We start from the raw sequence: 27,094 nt of genomic DNA on the forward strand, positions 1-27,094 counted from the left end.
GACGACATGACATTTAACACTGGCAGGGGAAGAAGATGCGACTCGCTGTCATGCATACCTACAGAGCTAAACACGCACTATCGTTTATTGGTGCAACCACATCCACCTTGGCAGGTACGAGACGCAGTTTCCATACGTACCGCACCCTTCTTTGGGGGTGCTGAGGAGTCTACCACCAGTAGAAAGGACACTGCTGCAAGTACAGAAGTAATGGTCAAATGTCCAGGAGCTTGGGGCCCATCGATAAGGGTGATAAAACTTGACCAAAGTTTCCTTGTAGGGAGACTTTGCAGGAAACGACAGGCTATGATGGCGAGAGGAGAATCGAGCGGCGGACGCTTTGTGGACGCATCAGTGGCAGTTGGGATTCTGGTACACGTGACTGTTGTTTTCAAATTTGAGGTTCTTTCTGATACTACGATCTTGGATTTTCATGGATCCAGCACCTATCGACATCATGTGCACAGCATGCAAGAAGAAAACTGGAGGTCCTCTACTTGAATCTATACCCAGCCGTGCACTCGGAAATCGATGTAGCTGAGGCATTGAAAAACGCAGACCATCTGGTACGTGATTTGATTCTTACTCGAGTACTCTCTCTCTTACTTTTCTCAATATGTCTAGTATTTGACCTTTTGGTAACAGCTTGACTTGAACAAAAGGTGATTCCAGCAAAACGAAGATTGCACCATTTCCCGACAGAACGCCCACAATGTTCTCGACAGCGCCGTGATCTGCGTCATCGTCATCTAGTCGGCACGACGAAATGGCTCACCGTTTCCAGCCGGTCCTGCATCCGGTCCACGCACTCCGCTTTTTGTTCCATGACCCAGTGCACAGAAAGATACGGCTCGGTGGACCAGCAAACGCCTTTCTTGCGTATGCGTGACCGCATACGATTCCGTCCCATGGCAGCGAGCCACCAGAGCTACGTGATTTGGCGAACATCAAATAGGGCCCTGAGTGCTATAGAGGACCGTGTACCTCCCCATCCTGTTTCCACCACGGCTCTGCGCTAGCGAATACAGAGCGTTGGTTCCCCGAGTCACTTATCTGGCCAGCGAGACGTGTGCGCAAAGATCGGGTCAGACGGACGAGAGCTTCGTCACGAGTGCGTTTCTTCCGCCCGCTCATGTTACCCCTCCATCGTGAAATCATCGTTTTCCAGCTCTACAATTTCGGGTGTCCATGTCAAGGCTGTCGCACTCGTTGCTCTGGCGGTCCACTTTTCCCTGAACGACGCTCACTCTAAGACGTGCTCTACTGAGCTTACAAGAGAGAAAGGAGAACGGCGAAACCTGACATCTAAACGAGGATGGTGATCCTTATACCCAGCTGAAGAATTGCTCATGGAGATATCGTGTCGTCTTTCATGTAACTGCATACCTCTTCCTAGGCCGGAGAATTCGTCATGGTGCACCATTGACAATACGATGGTGCCATGTAATGATGAGATGAGATGGTAGTAGCCTCCATCTGACACGCTTCTTCTTCCCTCCTCAAGCTAAAGGCGGGAAGACATGTCCCTGCTCGAAGTACCAAGATCCAGAATCTGGCGTGCGCGGTCGGTGAGTTGCTTGCTATAAGCTGTTTTCTCGCCCCTTCTCATGGCTTCTCCGCAGCGCTGCTCAATGCTTACCCCCTCGGTTTCCTGGATATGTGAGTTTCTCACTAAATCTGTTCTTGGACCCATAGTGCAGGGTGAAGATCCCGATTCCGCACCAAGAGACAATCATCTCGTCGAAATTATGATATATACTATAGTTTAGCGTAAGATATTATCGACCACTCCTCACTCTTTGGTGGTATATCGGTAATTTACTGAGCCATGGGTTCGACTCCCAGCTAAAGAGATACAGCCTTAGTCATGCACTTTTTCTTATCCATACAATTCACTCCATTTCAATTGCATTGTGCATATTTGTGAGTCTTCTCATATTACCCTGACGGTTCGTGGTTCTGTAGCACCAAGGAAAGAGGCTGTTTCAATTGTGAAGCTGAAAGGTTTTTTTTTTTTGTGCAAATCTGTGCATTTGGAAACCGCATTTTGGCACGAGTTTATTGTTGTGGTCTGGCAAGGCTGATCATATAGAGTCGCGCACCCACCGGAGCTTCGGTCGACCCCAGTTCAGTCCATACCGGTGTCAATGACTTTGTAGTCTTCGTCCAGTTAATATGCGCTCCTCATGACTGAAAATCCCGATGATCTGGCAATCCGAATTCGAAACTGGACACCTGCGGCGAGAGAGGGAGATTCAAAATGGGTCCCTTGTTGGCGATAACAATACCAACTATGAACTAAAATACCACCGTTGAAGTAGTGTATTGGTTATTACACATACCCGAAAGTTGGGTTCAACCCCCAACCAGGGGCATAAACGCTATAGTATGACAGGTTTTTTTATCTCAATCATTGCGCTTTGTGCATCGCGGGAGAAGGGAATGCTTCCATAATTGACTCCGCAGAAGAAAAGAGGCGGACGGGGGATTCTTCATCTGACAAATACAGAGTTGGATTGTATTCGGAAGTCAACCAGAAACTTCCTTTCATTTCCAAAGGAAAAGTGTAATATATACGTGAAAAAGCCCCCGGAATAGATGTAGACCATCGTTACATATTTGACGGACGGCATTATTCCGTGCGCGCAGAGAGGAAGATTCGAAAACGAACCGGCGCATACTCACAAAGTCGACGGACTGTCATCGAGAAGAGAATAGCTACCATGTTACACGCACGCCGACTCTGGAGGTTCGCCCTGTCTTCTCGAACCAGCGTATATTTGCACAACGTAGACGTCGGGATGAAGAAAGAAAACCGACCTCCGTTGTCGCAAGCAGTAGTGGCTGGTCAGCCACAATTCCATAGAAATTTACTACTCTGGACGTCGCAGCAGCAAGTAGTATCCGGACTCGGGATGGGAACGACATCTTCCCCTGCCACCACAATTCAGCCGTCGATAGAGGTAGAATGATATGCAGTCCCAATAAGAGTCATGAGGGAGACCTACTTCACCACCTGCGTCACGAAATCAAGTAACCTTGCACCAGCCGCCATGCGCGCGGTAGTCGGTCGAGATGTATCGAACTTCACATCCGAAAGGGCAAGATTGCATCAGGCTAACAGGTTTGCCGAGAGAGACTGGAGTCTCTATGGCAAATCGAAACTGCTTGGAGTGTTGACAAGCCATCATTGACTCCTTGGAGATGCTAGGAGCTTATTCGATGTACCTCACAGCATGCCATTAAAGCATCATATGTTTTCCGATGAGAAGACATGTCCCTCATGAGCATTCGGGAATATAGGACAGGAGAAAGGGCGACATCAGGGGCGCTGTCATCTTCTCCCATGTACAAGTAGACCTGGCACCACGGCAATATTTGCACAACTTCGGTACCGCCTCGATGAACAAAACTTTGCTTGTTTGAGTCACCCAGTACATATAGGGCACGTAGATATCCAAAATTTTCTTCATGGGCTTCCCGACGTAAATGAAGATGTCAAGAAATATGCGGAGGCGGCTACAGTGGATAGATGGTAGTCGGCGGATGGAAGTGCCTTGTTCCACGAAAGGGAGGGCGCGGAAAAACCGCGGCATCGAAGGGATCGAACATCCTTCTTTTCCAAAACATGACGACAGGAAAGAGGGGAGAGGTGGCAAACACCCGGTGCCGCCCCTTCACTTGCGAGTATTGCAGAAAGGTCGAGAGATAGGACGAGCGAGAACCTGCCACCTCTCAGCCCAAAATCCTTCTCGGTAAAATCTGGGAGGTAGTAAAGCTCTAGAGCGGCCTGTTCAAGAGGGCTCTCCTTGATCTCGTCGTGGGCAACTGCAGGCGCTATTGGACCATGCGTCACCCTAGCTGCAGACTGTAGCTCTTTAATTTTGGCGACGGGGATAGTAGGAGCAAAGTGTCTCATAAAGCAGCACAAGACCACGAAGATGGCCTCGAGTATCCGTCACCGGTCGATGAGAATGAGAGTTAATGGATATGTTGTTGAGATAGAAGATCGAGAGATATTCTTGTGGACTGGGTGTGTTGGTATGTAGCCAGTTTCGTGGCTCCTTGATAATCCCTATTGGGAGGGCGTGGCACTCCTATGCGGGTTAGAACACGTCGGGATGACACGATGAGATTGCTCACTGCGAGAAAAAGCGAGGTGCCAGGGGAGCATACTAGCACGTATCTAATTCTAGGCCCAATCATACGGCTTCCTCCTTCATATGACAATCCTGATCAGCACATTCAATCTGATGAACGTTCGCACAGCCAAAGCAGCTCTTCCTGGCATAGTAAGGAGTACTGTATGAAGAAAGTCCGGCGTCATCCCGAGAACTGCGGTTTGGATATGGTCGGTCGATTTCGCGGGGTTGTGGTTGCTGCTGGGTGTAACATCCGGGATTCCATCTACTCGACGAAGTAATCTCTCTAGCACACGAAGACACATTTGGACGACGACGACAAACCGCTGATGGTCGCCAAGGCAGTCGAGATCCAGTTTGTGTCCAGCACATAGTACTGTGCAAGATGCCCGCTAATCATTCATGGCTACCGCTTATCATTGCCTGGATGTCCTTCCGCACCCCTGGTCACCCTCGTATATGAAGTGTCCTCGATCTACAGATGGGAGCGCGCTAAGAACACTAAAACTTTGGGATATTGTTAGTATACTCAACTCTTTCTCGCGGACCTTTTTTCCAGAGGAACGTTCGTGTTCACAAGAGGCAGTTCATGACGCTTGAAGGGAAACGTAGGGTGAAGAATTCCAACAGCGCGGGTGGCTGCAGGGAGAGATTGGTGATACCGGTGGTCGAGAGCGGGGAAAGGTTGGAGGGCAAACAGCAGTGTTTGCAAGTTTCGAGGGTAAAAGCAGGAGATGATCGCGGAACGAAAGGGACGCGGCGGAACGGTCCGTATCCGTCGATGGTAATCCATGCGGAGTCTATCATCGTGTGGTCCATCGCCTCGTCTACAGAAAGCGGAGATTACGATCCTGACGGATTCCTCAACTCGAAACATCGGGGGCTTCGTTGCGGGAGAAGGCGTCTGTCAGGAGACGATGTCACTGTGCAGTCGGCTCATCTAGGACTGACTGAGGATGAGTCTTCTGATCGCAGTCGCGGGATGACGATGCGACGAAACGCAAATCGATGAGGTAATGGTCCCATTGCCTGAGGATATCCACCAGGCTAAGCCAAGATAGACGTTTGTTCTTTTGCAACCATAAGTTTCTCGGGGCCACCGGCACGTAGGACCCGCTTCAGCATCCGGCATTTATCGAGGACTGGCGCTGGCCTCGTTCCATCCTCTGCTGGCACATGGAATCTCCAACCGCCCAACAACCCAAAACATAATCCTTCCCATTTGCAACCCACGACCCATCAGGAAGAACCTCGCAGTATGCTCACCAAAGGTGAAGAAAGGCTCATGTGTTCGAGGAAAAGGCGGTGGGTGTACGTCGGTATACGATAACATCACCGATTCGGAACAAACCATCCGCACTCAACCCACTGATTATATCGAACTTCCCACCCAATAGGTTCCTGCGCCGAAAGGGGCGGAAGCACCCAAAGTCGACAACTTTGCTGAGGCGTACCTTGAGGGATATTGGCTATGTTGACGGTCCACTCTTCACGTGCTTCCTGGTGTCAAAGAAATACCAACTGATAACGTTGCCAACGGGAAAGCGACGACCACTGTCTGGAGAATGGTAGCAGGTCGCTGGTCCTTCAGTGAAGGTGACTTGTTCCACGAACGGGAGCTACGCTAGAAGGCCCACAGGAGTTATGAAGGAAACTCGCATGACAGTTCGCACCATCGAAGGGTTGGTCCTTCCTAATCTTCCGATTCCGTGAAGATCCCTCCGATAGACGCCAACAATGATATATGCAAAACATGTGGTCGTAAAAGGAAGAGATAGCTAGCAACGTCATTTCCTGGTGCCATGAGTTCGGTCTGCGGGTGATGATGTCTCGAGAGATAAGGCAAAAAAAGTTGAGCAACAAACACGGTTCCAAGAGGGGTCTTTTTGCAGGGATCTTTTTCTCGAGCGGTACCTGTTGAAGAGGGCGCTATCTCGAGTCTCGACCTGTGCCCAGGTAATTTCACACCACAGCTGCACTTCATAGATATGCTAACGGCAGCTTGTCTCAAAAAAGACGTGAGACCGCTGGGATGACCCAATGAGAATGATATGAAGTGACATTGTTGGTTGAGATAGACAGGCGCGAAAATGTTCCTGTGGACGGTGTTATTTGGTGGGCATAGGTTCCGGTTCCGTGAGTCTTTGGTCCTCCCTGCTTAACGGTGAGGTAATGTCCTTGAACCTTATGGTTAGAAAATTTCAGGACACAATGATAGAGCTTACTGTGAGGTCCTCAAATAAGCGATGTGAGCGACATACCAGCATTCACCCGTAGATTGAACCTAACAACACATGATTTGCCCTAGATTCTGATGAACGTAATATGAGGAGCCGGAGCGCCTACCGAAGCTCATCAGGTCCCTGAAAAAGATGGTGTAGAGATAACTAATTTATGCCGGTCAAAATGTAAGGGAAATAGTTGGAATGCAGATAACATTTCGACCCAGGCTTTTGACCGTAGCAAGATGTGTTGGCTTTACTAAATTTGCTACGATCAAAAGCCTTGATCAGAATTTGATCAGTTGTCCATCCATTTTCCCTTGTTTTTGTCCGACCCAAAACAGTTGTTTACCAGGTGTGAAGAAAACTCACCTCGGCACTGGGAACGCTTTTCTAAAAATCAGCCGGAAGATCAGTTGACACAAGCGATGGCCCAGATATAGTCTTCGTTTCTCTCATGTAATCATCCGTGCATCATTTTTTGAGGGGAAGAAAGATATGATAGAGCAGGAGGGCCAACAAGTGAGGCAGAATACAGGGTATCGGACAAGAAAGAGAAGAGTTGTTGGTGGTGTCGAGCCGCCCAGACATTCGTGCCTGACTGCCAATTGAAAGCTCGACGGTTCCACGGTCGTTACTCGGCGGCAAACCGTCTATTACAGAACATGGAGCTATCTTACGTCGTCTGATAGGCGCTCAGGATGCACATGTCCTGTCAAGATAAGTTGATCCTTGGCCAGTCCATAATCACCCAAGCGATGCTTGCCCCGCCTATTACCCTGACAGTGATTATCATTCTAGCAGCCGTGTCCTTGCTGCTTATCATCACACTGCTAGCGCTGAGAATGCGCCAAAGGAGAACAAGACTTTTGGGATGGACTGGAGAAAACTGTGATCTTCTGTCGGAAGCGCGGTTGGATGAGAATGAGGCGCGCCGCGAGAAGGAATTGCGTGATGAAGGGAAATAGCCTTTGGTTTATAATGGTACGAATTCGGTGTAGTCTGGCTGTACGGATGAGCTCTAATCTCCTTGTAGTCACGAGAATTGACACTCCTTCCACCACTTCGTCGTCGTGACCAATCGCGCTGCACCTGCCAATTCTCGTACACGCAAGGTTCCCTGTTGGATTTTTACTAGATACTTGGCCGAGCGCTGAGTTTCGGCTCAAGGAAGTAGGAAGTGTATGCCCGCTGTGGTTCGATGTCCGTCCCCAGTCAGTAACCTTACGGTCCGTACCCATTCTCTAGCAAGCCACCGCCCATCGACTTTGTAATTCTACCGCGTTCATCAGATATTTTTACAAGTGTAAATTATGTACTCACCTTGACCGTACACAGACTCGTGTTCCTTCAGTTTCGCCGTTGCGTCTACTGTAAGGTGAGAAGAAATGTGCAGAACACGACATAGGGATGATATGGCATCCATATCGTCTCTAATTTGAAACTGAACACTCCTTCGCTACTTCTTTAGCTCTGTTATTGGTGTTGAATCATCTGACGCCGTCGCTGAAGTTCCAAGAGTGCCAGACGGTTCAGAGTTTCGCCAGTGGACGACATCCCCATTGTCAAAGAGAAGATGTTACGTTTGATTAAAGATTGGAGATGATCGCGGTTGTAGATAGAGTACGGACGATGCGGACAAGGAGTGGAATACCACGGTTGCAATTGGATCAACAATAATATTTGAAACTCGATACTTCTCTAGGTTGCGCGCCGCGCGTTTGGTGTAACGGTGTTTCGCGCCAAGGTTAGGTTCGATTCCCACGCAAAGAACTAGAGGGTAATGATGTTTATGGATTTACACTGTACTCGAAACCTTGAAAGTTGAAAAATGAAAGCTTTTCGCTAAACTTGAGAGCGAAGAGTTGTCGAAGGGACAATGAACAAATTACAAGTAAATTCAAGTCGAAGAAGTGAAAAACTTACTAACCGATGCTATGAAGTTCATCGAAGCCCAAGAGTCTTCCAAGTTCCATCCAAGAGTTGGTGCATTTTGCAATAGGCCTTGCCTCTCACATAATCTCGAATACACGACGAAATATGTACTATCTCGCGGTGTCGATACAGCTGCTGCTTTTCCAGAGTCAGAGACCAACCAGAATGCTGTCTTAAATCGTGCGACTCAGAGTTTTGCACAGTAAATTCTTGTCGCACCGAAATTCTCTTGAAATTATCGTTACAATAGGATAGCAGATATCAAGGGAATGTGAATTATTTCCAGTCAGTAGGGTCTACCATCATTGACCCTTATTCGCTTCCGCCTCCCCCATTTGTCCCAGAGCCTACGCTATTGGGAGTTTGTCCTCCATGCTTGGGCCCACCGTTCTGCTGAGGCCTCTCCCCTCCAGATGTCGCCGAGCCCATACTATTCATGGTCAGTCTTCCACGAGAGATCTATCTGTGATGTGCCGTATAATACATCTCGCTTTTTGGCACGTGTAGAACCTCACGTACTCTTCCATGGACTCAGAGTTTAACAGACTAGTGGAAATTTAGTCATAGAGAAGCATACGTGAATAAGGTGCGAACCTGTATGGGTTCCCTGTGAATGCGGCCGCAAGGACTGGTGCGTGGACAAGATATTAGAATACATACCAAGCACATTGAACGCATGCAAAAAGGACTCGGAGGTGTTTGAAAACGCCACTGAATTTCATGTGTGAGGGAGGTCGATGCCTGCTTTGTTATGAAAAAGGAATAACACAGTGAAGGGAAGTGAAGAAACACTCACCTGGTGCCTGTTCTTTTATACTGCCCTGGCAGATATCCATATGTGCTCCATCTTTGGTGTTTTACAAGTCAGATGAGACCCAGCGCTCATCAGGGTAGACAGAAATCAAAGAACGTACTGGTCATTGGCTCCACGCTAGTACACCCGAGGCAACTGCTAAGTACTCTAGAAGGAGGTAACGGGAATCAAGAGGGAAGAAGTCCTGAGAGTCGGGAACACCGCCGCGTCTTAGTATAGTAAAAACCTGCCGCGGTTAATGAAACGTGCATCTTTCAAAAATGCGGTCAGAATTTTTGTGAGTCTATGTGACGACATTTGAGCTTCCGCCGGCAGGCTATCATCCTTTCTCACCACTGTATGGGAGCAATATCCCGGTCGGAGGAGGATAGCGAAGTCCGCAACCAACTCACCTCGTGCTTGAATTGGAAGATCATGACCTGATGGTGAGCACTAGTCTGTCCGAATTTCTTTGACGCCCGAAGATCGAGGCATACTGATGGCTTTAACCAAATTTTATCGCTATAGGACCACAGGTCGTGAAACCGAATTACGAAGACATAGATGAAATTCACTCCTGAAACAAGTGTCTATTGCGTCATTGAAAAGAAAAATCAAGGGGGGATCAACCTTATCTCAGTATTTCTTTGATGGTCATATCCTAATGCCTCCTGATGAGTCATAATGCTGCTGGTTATGAAAATGCACTAAAGGAGGGCAACATCAGAAATCGACAGACACGCAGTGGTTTGAGAATGAGGTAGACGGCGGATTTTCAGGCGTCTAGAGGCCCGGTAATGGCCGGAAGCGCGTATCAACATCATCTACATGCATGTACAACAATACACAGCATGGCTTATATTAAATCACCAATCTTCGACGTTCGCTGCCAGTGACGACGAGGGCTATACCGTATACAGACCCGTGTTCCTTCAGTTTCGCCATCGTATCTACCGTAAGATCTGAGAAAAATCTCGCCGAACATGACGAACGGGGCTGACGGTATCCGTATCGTCTCTAATCTGAAACTAAACATTCCTCTGTTGCTTTCCCAGCCTTTTTATTGGTATTTGAAGTTTGACCGTCCAATGTTGCCTCCACTGAAGCTTCAAGAAAGTTCCAGACGCCTCAGGTCATGGAAGACGATTATCATGGCCATCGTCCTCAAGAAAATGCAAAATGAGTGATGTTATTTGATAAGCAGGAACAACAGTTATCTTCTCTGGTAGTATATCGGTTAGTACACGCGCCTGTCATATGTATGGAGTATAGGCTCTGCGCGCGAAAGCTGGGTTCGACTCCCAGCCAGAGAGATGGCAGACAAAGAACCACGAATTACAATTAGTTTTCTTTTCTTCCATCTAACAAACTTCAAAGTTGATATACGTTGCGTTTGAATGGTCCAGGCCCTTCAACAGCTTAGAATGTCCTAGTTTTCTGTAAAACTATACACTTAATACCTCAGCCATACCAATCCCATTCCCGTTATGAACGCTACACCACATATGTATGGAGTCCGATCTCTTTACTCGATGAAAGTATTCTCCAAAGTGACACCAATTTGCTTTCCTGCATTGGAATTTCTGAGAAGTCCTAGCTTGCGGGGCGAAAATGTGAATGCCATCATGGTCAATAAAAATTTTAGAATTATACGAATGTAAGTAGGTCTAATAGCACAAATCGAAAGAAGCGCACGAAACTCTTCCTCGCTGTGAAGAAAAGACAAGTGAACAATACATCACGTAAGTAAAAGAATATTAAGTAGGGGATAGCAAGTGGCAAGGGAATGTAAATTATTTCCAGTGGACGGATATAAGATTTAAAAAAATGAACTCAAATGGGTAAGGGGCTAGGATCTCCCATGCCGACCTTTACCTGGTCTGTCCGCCTCCATTTGTGGCAGAGCCTCCGCTATTGGAAGCTTGTCCTCCGCTATTGCCAGTGGTTCCACTAGGCTTCGGCTTCCCGCTTCCACTGTTCGTCGCAGAACCTTGGGTATCGATATTATTTCTTCCGCGAGGGATGTATCTGTGATGCGCCGTATGTCATATCTCAATTTTCGGAAGCTGTGGAGCTCACGTACCCTTGACCACTGTTTGACAGACTAGCGGAAGCCGAATCAGAGGGAAGCATAGACGAATCCGGTCCCGACCCTCTGTGAAGGGTGCCGTGAGCTTGGTGTGCAGATAGGATATTCGAAAGACACATACCGAACACCTTGGAGGGACGCAAAAAGGACGCGGAGGTGTGTGAGAATGCTGAATTGCATGTTGTGAGTGAGGACGGAGTACGTTCGGTTAAGAGAGAAGTAACGTAGTGAAGAACTACCCACCTCACATCCGGTCTTTTATACCATCGCAGATATACGTTTTTGCATACTACAAGTCGGTTGTCTTCATTCTACAGACCGCTGATGTTTCAGTATACGCTATGAGCACGCTATGAGCACGTCATGATATCCGCGAGTCAAAGAACCAGCGCACTGTAAATCACCACCATGTGGAACGTGTATCGCCGCGGAGTGCGTCGATACCACCGAAATCAGCGTAGGTGAAGCAACTGACCCGCCATTCCGTGTGTCATCATCATGGTATCCAGAATGCAAATGAAATCAAAAAAATTACACAGGCAACGATACATCGATAAGAGGCGTCGGAGAATGCAACCTCAGGAACAAGGCGGGGATTGCCATATGGTTTTCCAAGGTACACCGAACCATTACTTGTAGGTTATATATACTTTCATTTCCCGAGGTGTTGGGAAAGTCTTTGGAGTTTGGTTGGACAGAACATACTCTTGAAGGCAAATCCTGAAACCCGTTACGCAAGTCGGCTAGATGCTTCTCGGGCAACGTGCGATGAAAGAGCAATAGGAAAGTGACGGCTTCCAAGTAATGATGGCTTCATCAAGGATGAAACTGTATAAACGTGCGTTTGCTGCAAAGATGGTGGTGTAGGTCCCTGTGAAGCTCAATCCGAACTTAGGTGCCGAAATCTGTACTGAGGGCCTTCGGCTCAATTGTTCAGGCAATCGAAGCTCATGGCCAAACAAAGAATGTTGTTACTGCCCGAGAGGTGCGAGGCGTGGCATACCAGGGCAGCAGCACTCGTCCCTTCAAAGAGCCAAGTCAAAAGTGATCGTGATGAAGCTATGTGATGGACCAAATTCGTCCACCGCGTCCCGTTCGATTGCCTGGCGACGAAATTGATCCTAATCTTCGTAGCGATACTGGTAACATTCATATATCATCCGGAGCTGGGTAATCTCCAAGAAAAGTCAGGCAACTTGACGAACACCTGCATGAGATTCGGCGCCGACATTGAGATGCCATCGGGATTGCACATCGATTGCACGAGGAGCCGAACACTTGCCCGAGGAAGGTTAGAAAACTCTCTGTACAGTTTCTTGGGCTGTACATTATTAGATTCATCTTTCTGAACCTATTAAGTATCCCCGGTAACTGGATTTGCACGGCCACATACCCAAAATATAAATGCAATACTACCGATTGCTGAAGATACCCGGAAGATCTTTCATCTCTAGAACGCAAACTCCGGCCTCTTCCAGCTCCGCTTCCGTCTCTGCCTCAACCGCCTCCGCAGCTGTGGTCCCTCCTCCAAAAAGCACCTCTAAGCGATCATATGTCCCATGGGCACCCCGGATCATCAACACCACGTTACCCCGATCTAATGCAGCGCTACAAGCTACACAAGTCAGCGACTGCAGAGATGAGCAGAAATGGGAGTCGCCTCACTAGCTCTCAGAGAGAAATCCGACTGTAGTCCAACCACAACGATCTCTGCATCAGGTACTATGAGTTCCCCGAGATTCGTCCCTGCGAAAGCATTGTTCTTCTTCTTATCGATCACTGGCTCGCCTAGCAACGGGGGATTGACGAGCTCCCATCCCGGCGACTTTGGCTCGTCGGGCTCTCCCACGTCACCCGCAGTTCGAATATGGATTATCAACGGTGGCGGGTTCGCAGACCGTGCAGCTCCTAAAATCTGGGCTATATTTTTGCGGACCGTTTCTGAGGAGGGAATCCCGGTGGGTGGCGGAGAGAGGGCGGCCGTTTGGGCGTCTAGGATAAGGAGTACTCTACGTGTACTTCCCGGCATGTTAGGGTAGGATGACTGGAAGCCCCGAGGCGACGGAATCCTTATACATTAGTGAAGAATAAAGCATCGATACCGTGTGGTACAGATAAATCACAGGGCTTGATATTTATCCACGTTGGGAACAATCATCAGTCCGAAAGCAATAAAGATGCCGTAGAGGGGATCAAATGTCATAGGTGGAAGACATTCTTCGACAAAACAGCCGAAACGTGGGCAAAGAGCCCAACGTTTCAGTTCTGCGACCTGCAGTCAGTCCGAGGTTTGTACAGTACTCGAAATAAGTGATTTACGTTACTTTCAATGAAGATAGAGCTGCAGAGGACATCAGATGATGTGGCGTGCCGGGCCACGGTGAGTACTCAAACCTTAAAAGCGTGCTCTGGTTTCAAACTCGCAAGTGAGTAAAACTCATCTGAGGATAGCTGCACCATAACTAGCAGTCGTGGCGCTGGACGTTATGTCTGCCTCCTCGAACGTGGTCATAAACGAGCATCGGTCGTCCGAGAGCGAAGAGTCTTGGTCCTAAACCCCGGCTTTTGGTGAGGAAGAACCACCCAAGTTGGAAGTTCCGTGACGGTCGAGGAGTCGAATGATGCATGTCCATAACTGTATATGTCACAAGATTTCCCCGGGCCTTCATGAATTGTGTGCAGATAGTGTGTAGATGTCCCCGGGTCATGCCGAGACAATAATAGATCAATTCTCTGCAAGATAAGTACCTGATCACCAATCAGTTATTCACCAAACGACCGGTGACCCATATTCCACACACACGCGAATTACACTAACATTGCCGCCAAACGAGAATTATTCGGATGATCTACACTGTAGCGTCTAGACGATGTAGAACTCCTGTTTAGCTAGCGGAAGGTAACCGGAGGGGGGTGGCGGCAACGTACCGGATAGTCTAAAATTTCTTGCAGGTCTTCTTGTGCTTCGGCCAGTCCAAAGTCTGGCAAGCACGCAATCCTGGCACACAGTACCGAACCTTCTTGCATTTCCCACAGCGTGCCAATGTCGTACTCTCCCCGGTCCGTGCACATAACGCACAGCACGTATCCCCAAGCGCCTGCCGTCTGGCATCCTCCGCGTTCATAAGCTTCGTGATTCCCTTCAACATCGGTATCTTCCGTAGTGTCCTATCGATGGTCACCCGAACAGTAAACCCGTCCCCGTCGGCGAGATCGATATTACCGCCGTGCAGGAAAAACCATTCCAATGCAGCATGTGCCCGGTTGACAGCATCGCGGTCGCCTGGCTCGTAGACTTGGACAATCTCCTGTGCAACAGTCGACCCGTAGCGGTTACGGGAGTTGACATCTCCGCCTGCATCATAGAGAATCTGTGCGTATTCGAGGTCAAAGCCGGGCTTCGTGGAGAAGCAATGTGATAGAGCACGGGTGCCAGAAAGGTCTGTTCCGTCTACCGGAACTCGGGCCGTACTAATGAGATACTTCGCGATGCTAAGATATGAAGTCCGCTCTGGAGGGTAAAGAAGCGTGCACAAGCCTAAAAGGTTGTAAATCGGAACCCGAGTTGGGCCCCAGCGCATTTGATAGAGTTCATCAGCTGCGGCTGCACGGGCGGCTTCTCCAGGTGTCTCGAGATTCGCCGATGACGCGGAGATGACTTTGTGAAGTGTCGCTTCACTCGCATGTCGAAGTCTTCCCGTATTTTGATGAGGTCGGCGGTGGCGAGTAGCATGCCGTAGGCATCAAGGTCGCGGCCGGGAACCATCGACTGGGTGGTACAGAACGTTCTCAGACGCTCAGATTCTTGGCCTTTCAGCATCTCTTGAGTTTTCGTCAACTCTTCAATACTCCTAACTTGGATTTCAGTAATGTCTCAAGGCAGAAAAGGGCGAACACGAACCTTCCTTCCCCTGTGTCACGAGACTGAATGATATCCATGATTCTTGCACGAGTGTTGGGATCCAAATAGTCCATGTTGCACGACGGGCATATATTCAGGTCGTTTGTATGTTGTGGCAGGAAAGAGAAGGAAAAAAAAAAAAAAAACGAAAAAGTTGCAATTTACGTCAGACGCGCTGATCACGTGGACGTGGGTTCAGGCGCAGAGAAGCCAAGGTGTGTCCCAGAAATTAGCACTAGCTATAGCGGTCGTCGGTTGACGACTATCATGCCTTGCTCTACCGGTTGATCAGTCGAGGAACAGGGAGCGGCGAATTTAACCTTTCCCTTTGTCGTTCTTACAATCTTCATCTGTGTCACGGTTCATTTTGGTTTCTGAAATGGAATTTATTCTATGGAGGTGGGAAGGAAGAATATCTATGGTGATCCTTCAGCGTCGATTTGTGTCAAAAGAGCGATTGCTCACCATCGGATCTCAATCACAGTAGGAAGACCAGGAAAGATGTAGGCATGAAGACCGATAACGTTTCAGTTTCGAAGGCAGCTTCCTTTCAGGCCATCTTGCAGGCCGGGGGTGGGGGACACTGTGCTATGAGATAATAAAGCACGTCTCTTCAGGCAGTGATTATTGGGAAACTGTCTGTAACTTTTCTCCCAATACCATAATGATATTTGAGGGCCACATTCGGTCATTTTTCCCAAACACACCTTGGCGGGAGTTTCCCGGGGGTGGGGAGTGGTTCGGGCACGGGTAATATAAGTCCGAGGCTGCTTGGCAATCCTCTGCTGCAACTCACAGGATGCTTCGGCCTGTGCAGAACGTAGCAATTCAATGTTGGGTCCAGATTTGGAGCTCGGGGACCCCAAATTTAAGTCGGCACCGTGGCCGCTCATCTGACATTGAGTCTTTAAAAACTGACAAAATAAACGTTGTTGGACGATATATAAAAAAGCATTGAGGAACGTAATTTTTCTCTCTCATTCCCCGACACTTTGCGATAGCCTGGGAAATAATGTCTTCCACCTCTTCCAGCACGTCGACTCGGAAGCTGATATTCGTTCGGGCGCCTCTTATTCTGTCCAGAAACGTCGGCTGAACATTAGGATAGGTCACAGGGGGCACCGGATTTATAGGATTTCATATTTTGACCCAGCTGCTTGATAAAGGGTACCATGTTCGAGCGTACGCTTACGCGGCACTGACATCCCCGTTCCCCGTCTAACACTCCCTTCAGGGCCGCCAGAGGCAGGAAGATTAGCTTACTGAAGAAAGCTCTGTCAGCCAACTACAGCAGCGACAACTTCGAAGTCGTAGAGGTCCGTGATGTCTGCTTCGGGGATTTCAGTCTAATCCTCAAAGGTCAGACAACATGACCGTCGACCCCCCAATATGGATAAAAGCGTATCTCACCTCAGTACAGGAATAGACGGAATCATCCATGCGGCGGCTCCTCTTCCGGGAAGAGTTAGCGCTGAGATAGCCTTACGAGTGAGTGTATTGTTCTCGTGCTCTATTACGGTTACGGCGGTTGATCATCAACTTACAGACTGCTATCGAAGGTTCTCTCCACATTCTGCGAGAGGCCGTGAGAGCCAAAGTTCCGAGAGCCGTTGTTACCAGCGCTGTCTTGAGCTATGATTATCCCAAAGGCCCATACGGCGCAGACAGTGAGTTCCTTCTGATAGTCGTTACTAGCCCTCACCCTCTGTCGCTCCAGGCTGGAACCCCATCACCAAAGAAGAGGCGATAGCCTTCGGACTTCCCTCCCTGATCTATGCAGCCCAGAAGAAATATTCCGACTTGGCTGTCGTCGAATTTTCCTATATCCACCCTGAAATCGATGTTACCCTCGGTACGGACGTTTTTACGCTGAAATTTACCTTTTGCACTACTCACAACCGTCAGTGGGACCGCCCTTCAACTACGGTCCCTTCGCTCGAGGCTTTGAGCACCTCCTTCCTGAACCAGACCTTGATTCTCTCTCCACGAATGCCACTATCTATTCTTTTCTTCGGCCAGACACGACCGCCTTTCCTATCGTTCCGGGGGCAATAGATGTTCGTGATACCGCTAGAGCGCACGTTCTCGCCCTCGAGTCGCCTCTCTCACCCTACGTTGGTCGGAAGAGGGTGGCTATTGTGTGTCCCCACGAGTGTTCGTACAAGGCGGCAATCGAGATCATAGCGCGAGAACGTCCGGAGCTTAAGGACCGCCTTGCCGATGTTCGTAGGGCGCCGGAGTGGTCTTGCAACACCCTGCCGCTGGACTGGAAAAGGATTAGTGAAGTGATTGGGATGAACCGCGATTCGTTCTTCCCTTGGGAGAAGACAGTCTTGGACGCAGTGGACAGTCTCCTTCGTATTGAGAACTTGTGGAAAGAAAAGGGATTTGACTTGAAAAAGGTCAAGGGATTTATAAGATAATCTGATTCGCCTAACGGACTCCTGTGAGATACTGCACCGTTAAATCATTTATAAGACATACCATACCATATGTATACTCGTAGCGCGTCTGATGTACATCCTAAACTACAAACTAAGAGGTCATCCAACTAATCTAAGCATTGATAGCGTCGGCAAACTCTCCGTTATCGATCATTTCCTGCACGATATCCAACCCACCGACGAATTCTCCATTGATGATCAACTGGGGAAACGTTGGCCAATCATTTAGCTTCTTCAGACCTAAATAACCGATAGCTGAGTTTCACAGTATTCAAAAATAACATCTGCCCCACATACCTTGCCGAACGTCCTCGTCTGAAAGGATGTCAAAGTGCGTAAACTCCACGTTCTGGTCCTTCAAGAGCCCCGTGATCCGTCTCGAAAATCCGCAGCGGGGGGCATCTGGGCTGCCCTTCATGAATAATACTACCTTTGACTTATTCATCAGGCCTCGCATTCGCTTCTCTAGCTCCTCCGGTGTTTCCTTTTTCTCACTGACGACGTCGGCGGCCTTGGCTGGAGCCAGATCAGTCTTCGACAGGGGATTGATAGATGGCGAAGCCGCGTGTCTGGCGACGGCAGCAGTTAATGCTTGCGCATTGGCTCCAGATATACGATCCAGCAGGGTATGGCCCTGATATCGTATCAACAGGCATTTTGATGTCGAAAAACGGTGGTCCACGCACCCTCAAGATGATAAAAGACGGAACAGCGTCGACGTCAAAGGATTCGGCAATTTCTGACTGAGATTCAGCCTCGACCTGGATACATAAAGGTAAGGACACGAAACAAAGATAAGAATATTGACAATGGCAATGCACCTGGAGAAAAAGAACAGCAGGGTACTTTTTCGAGAGCTCGAAGACGACCTCATTCATTTGCTTGCATGGCTGCGCAAAGTCTGCCCAAAAGTTAATGAGCGATACCCTAGCAAGGTCGGCGGAGAGCAGCTGCTGGAAATGGGGAGGTGAGGTGACTTGGTGGTAATTGGCCATGCTGATTCATCATTTTATCGGATAAGATGGTAAGCTGATGTACAGCTGCGGATCTAGCCGGCAGGAAAGTACCGCGGCCCGAGACGGCATCCGATGATTGCCGATCATTCACACAGCTTGCTTCATGATCATCATGTCGGTTTCCGGAGAATACAATCCACCGTTTCGTGGCCCGGTCAATATATTATTTCTTTATGGCCTCTGGTACGACTGTTCCACGTCTATTTCTTCTGTTGGAACCAAGTGCAAATACATCATTGCTTCAGATGTGACAGACCGCGGTGTTGCTGGGTGCATATTACCGAGCCTAGCGTCTCCTTAGGAGACCCGTATAACGGGAACGGCTATTCGGTTTCACATAAATGCCTACGTAGAACTCCGCCAAGTCGTTATCCCCACACTTTTCCTGGTTCTGTTCACGTCGTACTTTATCGTCTTTCCACATCCTTCCCCACCACCAGCCATTGTAGGACGACTATTGGTCAAGACATCCGACAAACATGGTAAGTTCGGGCGGGGTCAGGTCTAGACCCATTTAAAGCTGATTTAAACTTTATTTAGACTAGCAACGGCATCCAGGCAGTTTCCCCCCTCGTCGACGCCTACCCGAAGCGTCTTACCGCCGTGCTTCCACTGGAACTGCAGGAAGAAATCATCGACGAGCTCAGCGCGGACCTGCAGAACCTGAAAAAATGCAGCTTTGTGTGCAAACGGTGGCGTTCGCGCACGTATTTCCACGCTTTCTCGTCCATTCGGCTCCAGCATACCTCCGTGGAGACATTCAGCTCGTTTCGCGACAACCCTTTCTCATTCTTCACCATATACCCCCGCGCTCGTCGCATACGTATTGTGGGTTCGCATCAACATCATGATGGCGTATCATGGAATTCATCGCAGCTCGAAGCGCTCGCTGGCGCCTTGCAAGGCCTCAAAGACATAGGAAATGCCTCAGTACTAATCCTCGAGAACACCAATTGGGAAGCACTAGCCGGATCGCCTATCCCATCCCTAATGCTGTCCCTCGACACCATCAGCTCCTTGGAGTTGTCCTATGTCACTTTTCCGCAGTATACACACTTTTCCGAACTTGTCGCAGGTTTCACTGCTTTGCGCCATGTCGTGTTCCAGGACATTGAGTTCGGAGACTCGCAACCTGTGCTCCAGCGATTGTTGGCCGAAACAATCATGATGGATGATGAAAAATGCGCCCTTTCATTTAGAGGGGCAGGGACATTCCTGAGAAAGAGTCTGCACTGGGTGTGCCATTCACCGAAGACCGGCGATGAACTCACTTCAAAAGTCGGCGTCCATGTTTCGAGGTATACGGATCCCTCCGTGATTTTACGATTGTTAGGGTCGTCTCTCAATTATCTAGAAATTGTGTCGCTAGGTAAGAAACCCCTAGTGGTGGCCTAAAACGGTACTGATTCTCATTTTGGTCTAAACAGCCGACACATCATCAGATACAATCATATCGACCGTGGACCTCTCGTCCAACACCTCCCTTCGAAGGCTTAGCTTGTCCTCGCCTTTCCGTGTGCTCTCCCTCAATCCATGGCTAAATCATGTGCTCTTGCAAATAACCTCGCCCTGTCTTCGGGTCCTGGATATTGCCTTTGCCGCCTCTCGTCAGTTCCATTTAGACGAGCCGTTCCTTAAATATCTGGACAAGCTGCTGGCTAGCCCCCAATTCGCCGAGCTCCAGCTGATCCAGCTCATCGTGGTGAACGGGAGGCTCTATCCGGATCTACGTCTGAGCATGGACAGTTGTGTCCGCTCGGCTATGCCATCCTGGGATAAGAAGGGAGTTTTGAGGGTTAGTTTTGTTTAGACGAGGATGCTGAATGAACCGGCACTGTAGTATTTACGACCCTTTAACGACTTTCCGAAACTTACGGTAACGGACCTCCATGATTCATGACACATCCCACTGGACGCTACTACTAACAAATCAAATGAACTAAAGACCTAACTTTACCTATCCGAGCGCATCTGTACCTTGTTGAAATGCAATATCGGTTACTCATCCCTCAAGTAACCACCCTCGATATTCGGTCGTCGGCCAGCCCGCCTCAAATGGATTTATGAGATTGCACTGATCAGCAATCTACAAAACGCCTGGAACCTGGAACCAAGCCTTACGAGTTCTCATCAAAGCATGCCCACTACTCGTGCAGTGGACGAGGTAAACGACTCACCCCGTTACCGAAATCACCGTAATTGAGGTACAGGTGACTGAGCGATAGAGACCCCCATTTTGACAGAACTCTGTAAGCAGTAGTACTTCAAGCCTCCCGTCTTGTTGTTGTCGACACGCTCACCATGTAGTTGACAGGAAGCGTAAGCAGTGCCCCTAACCGAATGCATGGCCGGAGTTTAAACGGCCCGGGGACCTTGTCCTTTTGAGTTTTGCAATTTTCTTTACCATCTTCCACCATCACATTCATTTCGTGCGAGTGTAACGAGGTTCCATCTCTAGTGTTCATTTCCACTGCCCTGAGTTTCGTTTTTCTCAACCTTGCCCCCCCTGCAGTCTTCCTTCCGCCGGGTCCGGAATCAAACTTTGCTTGTAAGACTGAACCATTTTTCCCCTTCAGGGATCATTCATTCATGTATTCTCAATCTACTTCATTCCATTCCTCAAGTTCTCACATAGATCTTCTTGACAGTGCGCGAAGAATCTTCTTTGGTTTTCTTCTGAACGACGTACAATAGCAGGCAGATGGCCGATAAAAAGATCTATCGACCACGTCTTCAAATGATGCCTTTCGTCCCGAATCTATTGATCACCGTTCGATCATAGGTTTGTCAGCCTCATTGACGTGAGCCTGCCACGCCGTTCGCACAGACCACGTCCGCGACATCGCCCCATATGTCATCTTTTGCCACGCCGTCTTACCAAAAACACAGGAACTCTATGTCCCGTCTTCAACCGCTTTGGCTGACTTGGGCATCTCTTCTTCGCCTCATGCGCGATGCTTGTCAATTTTTTTGGTTCACCGCGCGCTCTTATGGCTGTTGTGTTCCTTCCCAAAGTTAATTTATCGTCGAGCTGGCGAGTATATAACAGCCGACGTTACAACACCTGACGTCTTCCTGGTCGAGTCTCGAACCCCTTGAGGACCACCATTCTTGACGGATAGTTTCATCTGCAATGAACAGGCCCAAGACTGCGGACCCTCAGACCTCGTATAGCTCACATCGTTTTCCAACTAGACGTGGTTGGTGTAGTCTCACTCTTTTTCCTTCGCATATTGGCCTCTTACAACAAAGAGATTCCAGCGTGGACCTCTGATGACGATGACACCATGAGTTTTCTGGTCATGGACGACGAAAGTAACATTCACAAATACTGGAAACGCCGCATACGCGGTGATAGAAATAGTAAGGTCTTTCAGATATTCTGCGCACGTTCATTAATCGCTTGCTGTGGTCCTTCAGTATCGTCGGTATCCCTCTCGCACCCTCGCCCGACTACCAATTTGTCCTTCGAAGCCCCTGATGCCCGAGGCTGGGCTTCGAGGCTGTTTAGAAGGGTTTTCTCTCGCAAACGGGTATAGAGTTCTAGAGCCACTGTGGCGCGCGGGACACACATCGTCAGTTAAATGATTGTACGGAAATCGTGAATCGTGAATCTTTGGGAATTGGGAAGATTTGGAGACATGCGCACTCCTCGATCAGACTTATTTTGTCGTAGTGCATACAACCGAATGGCAGTGGCGGCTCACGTCGGTGCTGAAGAAGGCATGCCCGACAGGTTCCATTGAAGAATTCTGTCCCCCCCTCTGTTTGCCGGACTGTAGCCTATACCCTCCTATACCCCCCAAAAAATGTTCCTTCCCTGTGTCGTGCCGGTAAAGCCTGCGGCGACATCTAGGCAGTTGTCACAAGCAATTACACAGGAGAAGAGTCCGCGTGCCACTGTCATAGCCTCAACCGATGTATACGTGTACACCCACTAAACCCACCGCAATCCCTGACTTTTTCCATAACTCCGTACCATCGTGCGTTGCATGATATCGTGGTTGGCACACATTGTCTCGATGTTGCCATGCGAGTGCATATCATAAAGACAGGAACTGAGTTCTGTTGTGCTGATTCTGCTGAAGCCATCATGATCTCTGCGTCATACACCTGCCAACAGGTAACAACTGGGACCGACTTGAAACGAGATGTACCGTACATTGGCGCATCATCACGACCTCAGGTACTAACTGAGGTTCCAAGTGACGGCACTTGCGCCATCGGGATCTCTATCTCATGCGCCAGGGACCGTCTGTTATAGGAAGTCAGCATACAAGACGATATTATATAGGGATTTTAGAATTGGCTAAACTTTAGAAGCGGGTCATTTCGGGTCTCGATAAATACCATCATCATCATGTGGAGGGCGGAAGATTGAACAGGCGCACAATGCCAGTGGGTTTTGAAAGGCACCGCTAGACACTAAAATTGTGTGCCAGGGTCTCGATGCGGGGTTTACATCAATAGCTCTCTTTCCTCGATCAACATAAATAAATGGCATGTCACATACAAAACTAAATTATGTTCTTTGGGAAATGCGTGGACGAGGCTTGACCTCCTAGACTAAGGCCTATTAAGTCTATAATTGAAACCAGTCACAACATCCGTTGCCACGGCGAAAGGCAAAAAGACATCCCGAATTCAGCCCATCTCGTTTAATGATAGTCTGCTTTTTTTCTATCTCTCTAGCACAGCAGGTGACTGCGCATTGAACTATTTCCATCCGAGGCCCGGGGCGGTGGTGTTTTAAGAATGGCATAGACAAGATGCGGCAATGACAGTGGAGCTAACCCGAAATTTTCGGTGGAATTCGCCACCTTCATTCATAATTTCACGCCAAGGGTTACTTAAGTGTTTTCCTCGAGAAAATGAAAACGTGCAACCTCGATCGGTGTTCAGCACCATATGCGGATGATTGCACTCTAGGTTATCAATCGGAGGTTTGAAAGCGCCGGGTTATATTGCTCCGCAGCCTCGAGGGAAAAATAACACAAGTCGACGAATATTTCGTGGCTGTGATCGTTAGAAACCATCAGAAAAGATTATAGCTTGACGACGACGAACTCATAGATGCCGCCCGCTTGCCGCCGTGAACAGGGCTGTCGACTAAGCACGATGGAGATTAATAGATCTACATATTCTCGAGGCCTGTCTTAGCACTACCCCGAGTTTACGAGACTCCGAGTCGGACAGGCACTCAGGGACTTATCAGTATGGAAACCCTAGAAGCTTCCCTTTGGGCTGGTTACTGGACAGTCCTCAATAATCGTTAGTTACCCTACGACCGTGATGTGATTAAGATTGACCCTCAACCTCATGGAGAGCTTATTAGTCTCAAATCACCAGCTTTTCAGACGCTAAACTTTACCCAATGAGATAGATACAGATTAGAGAAGAATAAAAATACAATAATATTCAAGTAACTAATGCTCGTTCAACCATTCGGCGACGCGATCAACAAGGTCAGCCTTCTTTCCTGAGACAGGCAGACCTTTACCCCTGCAGAAATCCTGGGAATAGACGTTAACTTGTGCGCGCAGTGACTCTATCAATAGACAAACACACCTTGAGCTGATCCATACGCAGCTGCGATGTGGAGAAGAAGAGATCAACAAACGTTTGCGCAAAAAGGAGGCAATAGAAGTTGCCCTGCCCACCTTGGCCAGTGACTCCGACTGGTGTTTGCTCCGGATCTCGGCTTCGTCGACTGATACGTCCTGTTTACAGTCGTCATATGAGTGCACGAGGCAACACGCGTTACAAGGTCCTAGGGAATACGTACCGCCTTACGCTTGATCCCAGCTGTTTTTGGGAGGGCCACAACATTAGCCGATTCGTCCATGACCAGAGCCTCCTTCCACTCTTGGATCAGCTTTCCAGCACGCTAATATGATGACAGAATCAATAAACGTATGCGAACAGATAGCATCTGCACTCAAACAAACCTCATGGATCGTGTCAATTGGAGGTTCAGTCAGGTCCTCAAAGGATTCCGGATCGTACTGCTCATGAAACGCGCTAGCTTGGAGCTGCGCGTTGTGATATTCCAATGCTGGAAGTGAACATATTAGATCACCGGTAGAAACAGATAGAAGCCTAGAGAATTACACACCTGGATTAGGATATGAATCTAGAGAATAAGTTCCGCCTTTCATTGTTAATTTGGCGATCCATGCACGAGCTGCATTTTTTAGCTCTTCGTTAGCTGTCGTGTAAACATTAAGTCCGGGTGACAGAGTGACGACACAATGATCACCTACCGCGAAAGCCCTCCTTGACAGTTGCCTCGCGGATGTCATCGGCAAACGGTAAGGGGATGAGATGGAACCCTGCAGGTTCGATCCATTCATTTTCGTCGACCTTTTCCTCCTTTTGAAAAGAGGGAAAGATGAACGTTCTTCCAGCCGAGACCGCATGAGACCTACCTGTGGCAGAAGAGCGCAGAAGACCGGCGAAGCATTCCTCCTCGTCAAGGCAAGGACAACGGCGATCTTCTTCTTCTTTATCATAGACTTCAGGAGAGCGTTGAATGTTCGTTTGCTTCCCGAGTAGGACTACGATACCCACTTAGCGATTCCGACATGACGTGGGACGAACGTACCTACCATTTCATCAGGATAAACAAACAACGAATGCTTAATGTTGTCTTCAAACAGTAGCTCGCTTCGATCCTTAAAACCGAGTAACTTGATGCCTATCATTTGGTCAGTCACAGCGCCGCAGCTGTCTAGGGTGATACCCACTAGGTTCAAGCCCCAATGTACGGAACGATCGTACTTCCTCCGGCATGTAGAAGGGCTAAAAATATGCCCACGAATTAAAAAATCCTCAACTCGCGATAAATGAATCTTACCCGTTGACCGGATTGGACGACTCTGACGCCGGGATCACCTTCGTTGTCATCGTCGTCTCCAGCAGTCCCACCGCTCGTGCCGTATAGGACGTTAGTCTTGTCTACTTCAGCTTGGCGGTCCTATACATTCTTAGTTCGATAACCGAAAGAGTGTCTTTGAACAACAAGACGGCCGCACCTCATCGATATAAGATGTTCGCACGTTAGCTACCTCCATCCTGTCTCCGAGATCTGCAAAATATTTGTACGCCCCCTTCTTTTGTTCTGTCACCAGACCGTAACTAAGATGACCAACGTTAGCATGAACAGTTAGTGATACGAAGATAGTGAACTAACCCTTTCACACCAATCGTGAAACCGTTAGCGAGTTGGAATGGAATACTAAATTGAGCCCGCTTAGGTACTTCATGAAAACGCATTTGGTCAAGGAGATTTTCCACAAGCGTTGGAAAGATGGATTCTGGAATCCTGGTAGAGTTCTCTTCGTCATCATCGGTGGGATTGCTGGAAAGAAGGACAGACTGAGGGCATGGTGAGCAACGCGACTATGCGACTAGAACAAGATTAAATGCACTAACAGCGTAGAACTTCGATATATTAAACGGCTTTTCGGCGGTCTTGATGAAAAAAGGTTCTACCGTGACACCGGCCTGTGTAAGGTCCTAACGAAGCATTAACTACACGATGGCCACTGTGATAGACAGAAATGGTCCTACGAGGAGAGTTGTTTTTGCTGATGTGACGAGCTGTTTCCTGCCGGGCCCAGAATGTGGGTCATCTTCGTCAGTGATAAGAAAAACACGTTTCGTGGCAGTCTTCGGTGCCCTGTTCCGTGTCATGGTTCATTACAACATTGGAGGAATCAAGTGACCCACCCATCTCGTAAGACCCAGTTGCAGCTGGTGAATACGTCTCCCATTGGCACTCTCTTGTCAGCCAAAGGAGGAAATGCTTTGCTCAATTCGTCAGGGTCGTCCCGTGAAGCTATTCAAAGTTCGTTTGCGAGTCTGTCTTTACCAGAGATGGGACAACAAACCATCAAGCAGGTGAACCAGTTCTTGGATGGTGGGAGCACTCAAAGGGGCAATTGGCTGGTAAAGAAACGTGTTTTTCTTGATTTCCGAACCTTGATTTCCGTTGCTCTCATTCCTTCTTGTCTGGTCATATTATTAGCTACGCCACAGTCAGGAAAGTCGATTTTCATGCACCGTGTTAAATAGCAGTATCCCAACGGAGTCATTAGGACCGACTATGATTTTCCTTTTCTGGATTTTCATGGCTGATTCAAGCGCGGTATAAAGGTTGCTTGTCACGACATCTTCGTAATTGGGATCCTCATACAGTGCTTGCATTGACGGAGAACAGTCTATACAAAACAGGATAACATCCTTCTTGGATTCTAAGTACTGATGGATGTTGCCGATCAGAATAGACTAGAAGAAGGAAGACGGGGCAGGACCCACGGAGGTATCTTGCAATTCTTCATCCTCATCGTCGTCTACCTTGTTCCAGTCGTCATAAGGCGCCATTGATACGTACGTAGAGTTGAAAATATCTATATGGTCGCTGTCCTGATGATGGAGGAAGACGATGGTAAGAGTCAGTCTCAGGCCAGTGTGACGTGACTGACTCACTGAGCGGCAAAGACGCGTCGATCACGTTCGATCACGTGCACGTACGTCAGCATAAATTCCAG

At 48.6% G+C, this 27,094-nt stretch overlaps 12 protein-coding genes and 1 non-coding gene across 13 annotated transcripts; 6 read left to right on the forward strand and 7 right to left on the reverse strand.

Annotated features, from left to right (window-relative positions):
• Positions 1 to 2,186: 2,186 nt before the first annotated feature.
• BT62DRAFT_1007648 (uncharacterized protein) lies at positions 2,187 to 2,972 on the forward strand (the record flags this gene model as incomplete). Its single annotated transcript, XM_043177366.1, has 2 exons — positions 2,187 to 2,271; positions 2,587 to 2,972. 2 exons carry the CDS (start codon positions 2,187 to 2,189, stop codon positions 2,970 to 2,972), a joined length of 471 nt encoding a protein of 156 aa, XP_043038130.1.
• A 358-nt stretch (positions 2,973 to 3,330) lies between these two features.
• Positions 3,331 to 4,044, reverse strand: BT62DRAFT_217087 (uncharacterized protein). Its single transcript, XM_043180092.1, has one exon. The coding sequence runs from the start codon at positions 3,917 to 3,919 to the stop codon at positions 3,470 to 3,472; it is 450 nt and encodes a 149-aa protein (XP_043038131.1). The 5' UTR covers positions 3,920 to 4,044; the 3' UTR covers positions 3,331 to 3,469.
• Positions 4,045 to 6,841: 2,797 nt separating this feature from the next.
• BT62DRAFT_933663 (uncharacterized protein) lies at positions 6,842 to 7,724 on the forward strand. Its single transcript, XM_043186592.1, has one exon. The coding sequence runs from the start codon at positions 7,123 to 7,125 to the stop codon at positions 7,330 to 7,332; it is 210 nt and encodes a 69-aa protein (XP_043038132.1). The 5' UTR covers positions 6,842 to 7,122; the 3' UTR covers positions 7,333 to 7,724.
• Positions 7,725 to 10,311: 2,587 nt separating this feature from the next.
• Positions 10,312 to 10,405, forward strand: BT62DRAFT_t119. The gene has a single exon. It is a non-coding gene; the product is annotated as a tRNA-Asp (tRNA).
• A 314-nt stretch (positions 10,406 to 10,719) lies between these two features.
• Positions 10,720 to 11,460, reverse strand: BT62DRAFT_933665 (uncharacterized protein). The gene is made up of 3 exons (XM_043186593.1): positions 11,303 to 11,460; positions 11,176 to 11,247; positions 10,720 to 11,120 (listed from the first exon to the last, which is right to left on the reverse strand). Exons 1-3 carry the CDS (start codon positions 11,359 to 11,361, stop codon positions 10,964 to 10,966), a joined length of 288 nt encoding a protein of 95 aa, XP_043038133.1. The 5' UTR covers positions 11,362 to 11,460; the 3' UTR covers positions 10,720 to 10,963.
• Positions 11,461 to 12,435: 975 nt separating this feature from the next.
• BT62DRAFT_217269 (Isochorismatase hydrolase) lies at positions 12,436 to 13,404 on the reverse strand. The gene is made up of 3 exons (XM_043180094.1): positions 12,847 to 13,404; positions 12,575 to 12,796; positions 12,436 to 12,526 (listed from the first exon to the last, which is right to left on the reverse strand). Exons 1-2 carry the CDS (start codon positions 13,208 to 13,210, stop codon positions 12,594 to 12,596), a joined length of 567 nt encoding a protein of 188 aa, XP_043038134.1. The 5' UTR covers positions 13,211 to 13,404; the 3' UTR covers positions 12,436 to 12,526; positions 12,575 to 12,593.
• Positions 13,405 to 14,117: 713 nt separating this feature from the next.
• Positions 14,118 to 15,156, reverse strand: BT62DRAFT_981465 (uncharacterized protein; the record flags this gene model as incomplete). The annotated part of the gene is made up of 3 exons (XM_043189601.1): positions 14,118 to 14,810; positions 14,861 to 15,032; positions 15,083 to 15,156. 3 exons carry the CDS (start codon positions 15,154 to 15,156, stop codon positions 14,118 to 14,120), a joined length of 939 nt encoding a protein of 312 aa, XP_043038135.1.
• Positions 15,157 to 15,212: 56 nt separating this feature from the next.
• On the forward strand, positions 15,213 to 15,689 carry BT62DRAFT_933671 (uncharacterized protein). Its single transcript, XM_043186594.1, has 2 exons — positions 15,213 to 15,498; positions 15,548 to 15,689. Exons 1-2 carry the CDS (start codon positions 15,462 to 15,464, stop codon positions 15,679 to 15,681), a joined length of 171 nt encoding a protein of 56 aa, XP_043038136.1. The 5' UTR covers positions 15,213 to 15,461; the 3' UTR covers positions 15,682 to 15,689.
• A 405-nt stretch (positions 15,690 to 16,094) lies between these two features.
• BT62DRAFT_1077424 (NAD(P)-binding protein) lies at positions 16,095 to 17,505 on the forward strand (the record flags this gene model as incomplete). Its single annotated transcript, XM_043179301.1, has 7 exons — positions 16,095 to 16,139; positions 16,191 to 16,264; positions 16,317 to 16,441; positions 16,503 to 16,570; positions 16,629 to 16,749; positions 16,800 to 16,934; positions 16,988 to 17,505. 7 exons carry the CDS (start codon positions 16,095 to 16,097, stop codon positions 17,503 to 17,505), a joined length of 1,086 nt encoding a protein of 361 aa, XP_043038137.1.
• Positions 17,506 to 17,571: 66 nt separating this feature from the next.
• Positions 17,572 to 18,542, reverse strand: BT62DRAFT_217488 (thioredoxin). Its single transcript, XM_043180096.1, has 4 exons — positions 18,348 to 18,542; positions 18,213 to 18,287; positions 17,824 to 18,160; positions 17,572 to 17,766 (listed from the first exon to the last, which is right to left on the reverse strand). The coding sequence occupies exons 1-4, from the start codon at positions 18,519 to 18,521 to the stop codon at positions 17,639 to 17,641; spliced, it is 714 nt and encodes a 237-aa protein (XP_043038138.1). The 5' UTR covers positions 18,522 to 18,542; the 3' UTR covers positions 17,572 to 17,638.
• A 314-nt stretch (positions 18,543 to 18,856) lies between these two features.
• On the forward strand, positions 18,857 to 20,579 carry BT62DRAFT_217402 (uncharacterized protein). Its single transcript, XM_043180095.1, has 3 exons — positions 18,857 to 19,024; positions 19,083 to 19,911; positions 19,970 to 20,579. The coding sequence occupies exons 1-3, from the start codon at positions 19,022 to 19,024 to the stop codon at positions 20,350 to 20,352; spliced, it is 1,215 nt and encodes a 404-aa protein (XP_043038139.1). The 5' UTR covers positions 18,857 to 19,021; the 3' UTR covers positions 20,353 to 20,579.
• A 983-nt stretch (positions 20,580 to 21,562) lies between these two features.
• Positions 21,563 to 22,185, reverse strand: BT62DRAFT_1007659 (uncharacterized protein; the record flags this gene model as incomplete). The annotated part of the gene is made up of 4 exons (XM_043177367.1): positions 21,563 to 21,733; positions 21,788 to 21,873; positions 21,933 to 22,094; positions 22,137 to 22,185. 4 exons carry the CDS (start codon positions 22,183 to 22,185, stop codon positions 21,563 to 21,565), a joined length of 468 nt encoding a protein of 155 aa, XP_043038140.1.
• Positions 22,186 to 23,669: 1,484 nt separating this feature from the next.
• On the reverse strand, positions 23,670 to 27,006 carry BT62DRAFT_951626 (Ku DNA-binding complex, Ku70 subunit). Its single transcript, XM_043188198.1, has 20 exons — positions 26,862 to 27,006; positions 26,607 to 26,804; positions 26,435 to 26,555; positions 26,274 to 26,382; positions 26,115 to 26,223; positions 25,977 to 26,060; positions 25,735 to 25,919; positions 25,577 to 25,679; positions 25,399 to 25,518; positions 25,289 to 25,343; positions 25,151 to 25,239; positions 24,971 to 25,099; positions 24,806 to 24,914; positions 24,658 to 24,750; positions 24,491 to 24,597; positions 24,328 to 24,429; positions 24,203 to 24,262; positions 24,111 to 24,131; positions 23,953 to 24,055; positions 23,670 to 23,907 (listed from the first exon to the last, which is right to left on the reverse strand). Exons 1-19 carry the CDS (start codon positions 26,925 to 26,927, stop codon positions 23,969 to 23,971), a joined length of 1,947 nt encoding a protein of 648 aa, XP_043038141.1. The 5' UTR covers positions 26,928 to 27,006; the 3' UTR covers positions 23,670 to 23,907; positions 23,953 to 23,968.
• Positions 27,007 to 27,094: the final 88 nt, after the last annotated feature.

Source organism: Guyanagaster necrorhizus, assembly GCF_019112545.1.
Source record: "Guyanagaster necrorhizus MCA 3950 unplaced genomic scaffold BT62scaffold_17, whole genome shotgun sequence".
NCBI lineage: Eukaryota > Fungi > Basidiomycota > Agaricomycetes > Agaricales > Physalacriaceae > Guyanagaster > Guyanagaster necrorhizus.

Bases quoted from the DNA above. Each gene is read 5' to 3' on its own strand.
- BT62DRAFT_217087 (XM_043180092.1), bottom strand. From the start codon at position 3,919: ATGAGACACTTTGCTCCTACTATCCCCGTCGCCAAAATTAAAGAGCTA.
- BT62DRAFT_933663 (XM_043186592.1), top strand. From the start codon at position 7,123: ATGCTTGCCCCGCCTATTACCCTGACAGTGATTATCATTCTAGCAGCC.
- BT62DRAFT_933665 (XM_043186593.1), bottom strand. From the start codon at position 11,361: ATGCAATTCAGCATTCTCACACACCTCCGCGTCCTTTTTGCGTCCCTC. The intron at 11,248-11,302 runs GTATGTGTCTTT...CACCCTTCACAG, and splicing joins GCGTCCCTCCAAGGTGTTCG to AGGGTCGGGACCGGATTCGT. The intron at 11,121-11,175 runs GTACGTGAGCTC...GGCGCATCACAG, and splicing joins CTGTCAAACAGTGGTCAAGG to ATACATCCCTCGCGGAAGAA.
- BT62DRAFT_217269 (XM_043180094.1), bottom strand. From the start codon at position 13,210: ATGCCGGGAAGTACACGTAGAGTACTCCTTATCCTAGACGCCCAAACG. The intron at 12,797-12,846 runs GTGAGGCGACTC...TGACTTGTGTAG, and splicing joins GGATTTCTCTCTGAGAGCTA to CTTGTAGCGCTGCATTAGAT.
- BT62DRAFT_933671 (XM_043186594.1), top strand. From the start codon at position 15,462: ATGGAATTTATTCTATGGAGGTGGGAAGGAAGAATAT. The intron at 15,499-15,547 runs CTATGGTGATCC...GCGATTGCTCAC, and splicing joins GAGGTGGGAAGGAAGAATAT to CATCGGATCTCAATCACAGT.
- BT62DRAFT_217488 (XM_043180096.1), bottom strand. From the start codon at position 18,521: ATGGCCAATTACCACCAAGTCACCTCACCTCCCCATTTCCAGCAGCTG. The intron at 18,288-18,347 runs GTGCATTGCCAT...TTATGTATCCAG, and splicing joins CTGCTGTTCTTTTTCTCCAG to GTCGAGGCTGAATCTCAGTC. The intron at 18,161-18,212 runs GTGCGTGGACCA...ATACGATATCAG, and splicing joins CGTCTTTTATCATCTTGAGG to GGCCATACCCTGCTGGATCG.
- BT62DRAFT_217402 (XM_043180095.1), top strand. The intron at 19,912-19,969 runs GTAAGAAACCCC...TGGTCTAAACAG, and splicing joins TCTAGAAATTGTGTCGCTAG to CCGACACATCATCAGATACA.
- BT62DRAFT_951626 (XM_043188198.1), bottom strand. From the start codon at position 26,927: ATGGCGCCTTATGACGACTGGAACAAGGTAGACGACGATGAGGATGAA. The intron at 26,805-26,861 runs GTGGGTCCTGCC...AACATCCATCAG, and splicing joins AAGAATTGCAAGATACCTCC to TACTTAGAATCCAAGAAGGA. The intron at 24,751-24,805 runs GTAGGTGATCAT...TTTACACGACAG, and splicing joins TGTCAAGGAGGGCTTTCGCG to CTAACGAAGAGCTAAAAAAT.